The sequence below is a fragment of the Aphanomyces astaci genome (assembly GCF_000520075.1).
Source record: "Aphanomyces astaci strain APO3 unplaced genomic scaffold supercont1.98, whole genome shotgun sequence".
NCBI lineage: Eukaryota > Oomycota > Saprolegniomycetes > Saprolegniales > Verrucalvaceae > Aphanomyces > Aphanomyces astaci.
In genome coordinates, this window is record NW_009798361.1 from 154,687 (window position 1) to 161,480 (window position 6,794).

Sequence of the window (6,794 nt, forward strand, 5' to 3'; positions counted from 1 at the left end):
CGCGGCCACCCGCCACACCTTAGCCCAGAAGATCGGTGCTTTCAGCGCCTCAACTTGCGGTGTGTCGGTGGTCTCGTACGCTTCCTTGCACGTCGGGCAGTGTGTCATGGCGTTTTGCGTGTTGGACGTGGCGCGCCACTGGTTGAGGCACTTGCGATGGACCACGGAACGGCACACGCACGGAGAAATGAGTTCCAGAGGAGACCCTTCGTCGACCTCACACGTCGCCTCCATGCACATGTAGCAGTACGGCACGCCCACGGATTCATGGCGGTTGAAGGGATTGCTGTCGATGGAAGCTCGAATGGCCGTGGCTATGGGCCCGAAATCGTTCTCGGAGCGGTCGTCCTTGGTCGTCGCCATGGTCTCTCTGGCGTCAATAATATTGCAAAATGGGATGATGGATTTTGCTGGGAGCAACAAATCAAGTAAACATATGGTAAAGTGACCCCAAATTTGTTTAAATGACCTCAAATATTGTTTAAACATAGTCTAGGGTTATTGGACAACGGGCACAGATATGTACTGCGATTCAAAGTTGTCGTCACAGATACGTAAACACAAGTCAAAGGCACGACTACTTGGCAATAGCAGTTGTACACGGCTATTATTTGACGCTACAAAGGTTCGAGATCTAGGGATATTTCCAAGACTACACCTCAGTCGGACCAATTAGACGTTTCGTCAGTTTTTACCCATTTAACGTGAAACTATCTTGGGTCACTCGAATGAGGATCTAACGTTTGATGCCTCCAATAAAAACTTGCTCGCCAACGTCAGTCGTTTCAACCCGTCAAGCTTGTGAGATATCGTATCCGTGCCTCCAGAGCTTTGGAACAATCGCGTGATTGCTTAACTGTTTGACGCAGTTTCGGCTCGCGCTTCGATGAGACTTCCTCTGTGGCCATGACGACGTTATGCGCGTCACCACTTCGTGAATCCTTCAAAACCACCTGTTTTGCTGTTGGGTCGTAAGTTGCCACCACATAATTCAAGTCCATAGTGTAAGCCATTCGTATTGGGATTTTTGAAAGTCTTCCGATAGCATTCAACACCAATATTGAGATACATGTCATGCATTCATACAGTAATACCGTTAACCTTACAAAAAGTAAACGATGAACGATGAAGACACGAGGAGACTGTGCCAAAAGCGTATGAAATTGGTATGCAATTCTGACTGTACGCAGGTACTGTACAATAAGGTATGTGTGTTTGTTTCAAAGTTCACTGTCAATCCAGCACAAATAGAGCAGAGACATCTCATTGGCAAATATCCACCCTTTCTGGTACAAAATCGAAAATGGATTGAACTACATAGTAGCTAATCAGCGACAAGAGATTTCGGATTGACCAACGGAAGAGATTGGTGCCCGATTAGGTCGGCGAGATTCGATTGAACAGGGTCCGGAAATTTGTACCGAATCTCAAATCTACTTGGTGTGATTTGAACTGCAAAGGTTGTGATTACGACGATTTTGTTGTGACCAAAACCACCACTTGATTTACATCACTTCGAAGTATTACATTGAGTATGTGTATCTATTCCCCACAAAACACATTTCTTGGTCGGGTTCATGGGTGCGTTGAACACTTTGGCAAAATCGACCGAGTTTTGAACTGCCCCGATCAAGCGGTGGCGACCAGGGGGGTGTTCGTCGGTGAGCAGAAACTGGAGGTACTCGTCGCTGTTCTTTGCGCACCGCAATTGGGCGTGCGAGATCCAAAACGTCTTTTCGCCTGTTTCCTTGGTGTACTTGGTGGCTTCGGCCTCAGCGTGCACGTAGTCCCGGTACGCCCGGTATGCCGTGTTGAGGCCCCCATTGTCGGCGATGGTTTCCCGCAATGTCAATTTGCCGTCCAACTTGCCGAGCAAATCACCCGTGAGCTCGTTCTTGACTTCCATGGACCCATACTGCTCGATGAAGCACTTGGCTTTTTCGTTGAAAGTATTCGTCACGGTTGCCGACCACAACCGATTGAGGTTGCCGTCGCTGTCGATAACGAGGGCACCGTTGTGGTCGAAGCCGTGGGTGATTTCGTGGCCGATGGTACTGCCAATGGCAGCATAGTTCACCGACGGGTCCGCCATGGCATAGTAGAACGGGGGCTGCAAGATGGCGGCGGGAAACACGAGCGTGTTTGTCGCCCTCTGGTTCCACGCATTCACGTCGTGCGCAGTAGTCTCCCAAATCTGCTTGTCCACGGCAGTGTTGATCTGAGCTAGGTTGAACGCAGTATCGAACGCAGATACCTTGTTCAGGTTGGCAATGTAAGCCTTGGGGTCAAACGTCAAGGTGGAGTACGTCTTGCGGTTCTTAGGCTCCCCCCAAGAGGTGGGTAAGCTTGGACAACTTGGTCGTAACGTTGGCCCGAGTTGTGTTATCGAGCCACCCCACACTATCCAGCCCGATCTTGAAGGACGCTTTCAGCTTCAGCACGAGCAAGTCAGCGGGCGCGGCGATTTCGTCCGTCCACACTTCCTTGAGATAGTACGAGCCCAGCAGAACTCGGCGAGTTTGGGCAGCTTGGCGCTTAACAACTTTTCGATCACCTTGTCCGACGCAGCCGCAGTCACGGTGAACATATTGATAACGGCGTTGCTGTGGAGGGTGGTCTTATTGTACCACGTCCCGCACGAATACGAATAGAAGTCGGTGCACGGATCCACGGTTTGATCCATAAGACTGGTCATCTCTGTCGGAAACTCGGAGATGGTGCCGAAAGCAGACGCGACACCGGCGGACAAGACAGACACAATGATCTTGACCATGGCTGGCATATTGAAGAATGACCAAGCGACCAAGCTACTGGTACTGTATCCACGCAATACTGTATGGTATACCCATGAGGTATCTGCTCAATAATTCCCTCATTCAAACAGTTCCACTGTTGTTTTGACCCGAAATATTGTTTCACAATGAGGGAACTATTACATCCGGATACACCTTGTCGCCAGTAGCCCTGCAACCTGGGACTCCGTCCCACCCTCGGTGAGTACATATGATGCTAAATCTCTGGGGTCAACTGCATCGGTAACCACTGATATGCACTTAACCCCTAGTAAGAGGTGAGGTGGTCCGAGCATACAAAGTTCCTTATAAATCCCATTGAAACAGTATTTCGGGTCAAAACAACAGTGGAACTGTTTTAATGTGGGAATTGTACTGGCCTTCTGTAAAGTACGGTACCATGATGTGTACAGTATCCCCAGTGGTTCAAGTACAATTCCCCCGATATATTTCTTCTTTGTAGCCGGCTCTATTGTGAGCACAGCCAGTACTAACGTAAATGACCAATTTATGATCTGATCACTGTACCAATTTATGATCACTCCCATTGAGCCAATCACATCGCGGTATCTTTTTACTAGAAAGCCTCCAATAGATTAGACTGCTTGAACTGAATACGTTACACACGCTAACCATGCCCAATCTCTGGACATTCGACTTAAAAAAGGGAAATTCTTTGCCCTACCCCGCAGATAACCTAAAATTGTTAATTGCTCATCATGGATATTAATACACCATTTTGCGTTTAATTCCAGCTTATTTTCAATATATTTCCACCAACCCACGATATATTTCACCGAATCCCCAATATAATTCACCCAACCTCCAATATATTTCACGCCGATGTAAAATATCGGCGATATATTTCACCCAACCTCTGTTATAATTCACCCAACCTAGGTTAATTCCAACTTTCGAAAATAGAATTCACCTAACAGTTGTTATAATTCGGGCTGGGATTCTAGAAAGATCGAAGCATTTTTGAATCTGCGCTGTATGGAAGAAGCCATCCCTGCACCACAAATATTTCATGGAAAGTAAATTAAAACCAACCCACGCAACATATCTACGACATCTACGGCTCAAGCACTAACGTCCATGTCTTCCATGTTCTCAGCACGGACATAAAACGGCTCAAGGCGGGCCGTGCACACATGCAAACGATTCGGCTCAATTCCTAATTCATTGTTGAGTTACATCTTTTAAGTCTGTCCGTCTGGCGGTGGCCCCATAAAGGCCGCGACTCGTTCGCGCAAAGATGTCTTAATGCGGCTCTTCAACGCTGGCCACATATTCTCGATCGGGTTCAACATCGGGGAGTACGGCCCTAGTTTTAAGAACGAAGCGTCTTGACACGTCGTTAGCGGTCAACAGAGAGACGTACCGGAGTATACCGGTGGTCAGGTGAAATATATTTTCGAAAGAGTGAAATTAAGCAGCGTTAGTTGGGTGAATTATATCGGATGTTGGGTGAAATATAATGGCCAAATTTCAATTCGGCTTGAAATATAAAGGAGGTTGGGTGAATTATATTGGCGATTCGGTGAATATATCGGAGTTAAGTGGAAATATTTTGAAAAAGAGCTGAAATTAAACGCAAAATGGTGTAGTTTGGGTGCTTGTCAGGGAAATCACAGGTGTCGAATACGACACAAACCTGGGTGACCAACCTAACCCTACCCTAACCCTAACACTTTTATTGGTTGGAAATTAACCTAAGAGTGACATGATTGGCTAGAACAGGAATAGAATTATGTGATTCGCTAAATTAATGTCATACAAATAACAAGTGAGGTCGGAGGTGACCCATTATTCTACCATAACGTAAAAAACCAGTTTAAGATAACTTAACCAATTTAGGATAACTTTGTATTGACCAATCATACCTCGTTATTTGTTCGAGTCAAAACCTCTGTCATATAATGCTGACCATTCCGTCAGGTGAGTGAAATGCAAAAACGGCGTAGTAACCATTGGTAACAATCATTCAAGATTGGGTTTGAAGTACCCTAGTCGACACGGGCCACATTGGGTTGGATCTGAGGTTTTATCGAGTGTTAAACTCGGTGGACATCCTTCGACAACAGATATATAACTCTATAAAACAGTACCCTAGTATAAATTATATACAACCTGTTGTAGCCGCTTACTCTAAACACACAATTTCAATGCTCCGACACACACATACTTTAAGATAAAAAGTGTTATCCTAAATTGGTTATCAAAATGTGAGTACAAATGCTTAGAAAGTAACAAATTTACCTGTGATGTTCTTCGTCTAAACTGATAATTCGATTATGAACTGAAAGCGGAGCGTCTTGTCTATTGGAATCACTATTCAAAACTCAAATATCGTAACGGACTCAAATGTTGTGTCCATTCTACTCCGACGCCTCCAAAAAAGTTATCTTAAATTGGTTTTTTACGTTATCATGGATATGAACGGCATGGTTGGCACCAAACGTAGATGAGCTGTACTTTAGTAAGTCGGCGAGGAAAACGTAGGCAAGCGGTGGGATGGTCCCCAAAGGAAACACTAGCCCAGAGATACATCCTATCCCTGTGTTCATCGACCACCTCAAAGTGGTCGTGTTGCACACATTGCACCTACAGCACTGGGTTGTTGATATTGCATAAAAGATTGGGAAGCGTGCATTACCGGTTGGTGCTCCAGAAGAGCCGCAACAACAAGCATAGCAGTAGTTCTCCTTAAATATGAATTTTCCCTATAGCAAAAGTGGTAATTTACAGTTAGCATGTTCAAGTGTTTTGATTGGCTACTGTGTGTGAAAAGATAGATATTCCCAGTCAGAAATTCTGACAGAATATACTTCGAAGTACTACGTAGTAGAAGTATTCATCAAGAATTTCGCAATATAATCAGATCGAAAGGCTCCATTGTGAAACTTTACAGGAAATATCACGTAGCAAAATCACTCTACTGTTTCAATGTCAATGAGGTAATTATGCCATCCGGATACACTCCCCCGCAATAGTGAACCCACTAAAACATTATATCCCACAAAACCTAATAACATTTTTGAGGTAATCAGCAATAAAATTGTAGAGGCGTTTCAAAATTCAAAACAGACACAAACCACCTGACGAACAAATGCCGTCACCAGCGTCGAGGATCCGGCTGACAATTGAGCATAAGAAGGCTCAAGTGGAATACTGCATGTCAAAGGGATTAAGTTGCGCCAATGGGTTAAGTGAACTATGCCAGCGTGGCTCAACTCCATGGTGGACGTCGAGGGCATTCACCCAACACATAAATCCAAGCAGCAACCCCCACACTAAAGCTAGAAGCCAAACTAATTAAATGTATTCGGAAATGCGAGGAATGGAGCCTCCCCATTGTAAGTGGACCGACCATCCATCATGCTTGCGCCAATCGATTACTGGATTGTGCTTCTTGAACCATGGTTGGCCTAGGATGACGTCAAACGCTTTGTCCTTCAAGTCCCATTCCGTGAGCTGCGTATCATGAAACGTGAACGTGCCAATCTGCACCGTTTCCTTCAATTCGCGCGTCTCTGTCAGTGGTGACATCAGTCCATCGTAGCCCGAGATGCGAACAGCCTTGGAGCGAATGACATTTTTGCCCAACCCGACTCGACAAAGCGAATTCGTTGCTCCCGAGTCAATAAGAATGTTCACGACTTTTCCATTTATTATGCCAGACTTAATCATTAATGGCGCTCTGCCACTCTCCTGACTTCGTCCGACTTGCGCTTTCGACACCGCAACGCCTTCAGCACCGTTTTCTTCCATGGCGCCAAACGTGATGTACTCCACATCTTGGTCGCTTGGTGCTTCTTCGACTTCTAGGTTGTTTTGCTTGCCTGGAGGTCCATCACCCGAGATCTTCTTCTTCGGCTTTTGGCACGCAGCCGCAAAGTGCCCAAAACCTTGGCAATTGAAGCAGCGCAACTTGCTGCGGTCCTTCTTCCGGGCTTTGCGAATGTTGATGTTGTCGACCTCCATGTCCGCCGACTCGTT

The 6,794-nt window shown here is 45.9% G+C and overlaps 3 protein-coding genes across 3 annotated transcripts in view; all 3 read right to left on the bottom strand.

Annotated features, from left to right (window-relative positions):
- Positions 1 to 363, bottom strand: part of H257_17110 (hypothetical protein) — a gene marked incomplete at its 5' end in the record, with an annotated part of 4,243 nt that extends 3,880 nt beyond the window's left edge. The window contains one exon of the mRNA XM_009845774.1: positions 80 to 363. Within this exon, the coding sequence (XP_009844076.1) occupies positions 80 to 363 (284 nt within the window). The remainder of the gene's footprint in view (positions 1 to 79) is intronic.
- Positions 364 to 1,102: 739 nt separating this feature from the next.
- H257_17111 (hypothetical protein) lies at positions 1,103 to 2,773 on the bottom strand (the record flags this gene model as incomplete). Its single annotated transcript, XM_009845775.1, has 3 exons — positions 1,103 to 1,180; positions 1,559 to 2,400; positions 2,497 to 2,773. 3 exons carry the CDS (start codon positions 2,771 to 2,773, stop codon positions 1,103 to 1,105), a joined length of 1,197 nt encoding a protein of 398 aa, XP_009844077.1.
- Positions 2,774 to 6,110: 3,337 nt separating this feature from the next.
- The window catches only part of H257_17112 (hypothetical protein), a gene marked incomplete at both ends in the record, with an annotated part of 1,696 nt that continues 1,012 nt past the window's right edge, over positions 6,111 to 6,794 (bottom strand). Inside the window, one exon of the mRNA XM_009845776.1 lies at positions 6,111 to 6,748. Within this exon, the coding sequence (XP_009844078.1) occupies positions 6,111 to 6,748 (638 nt within the window). The remainder of the gene's footprint in view (positions 6,749 to 6,794) is intronic.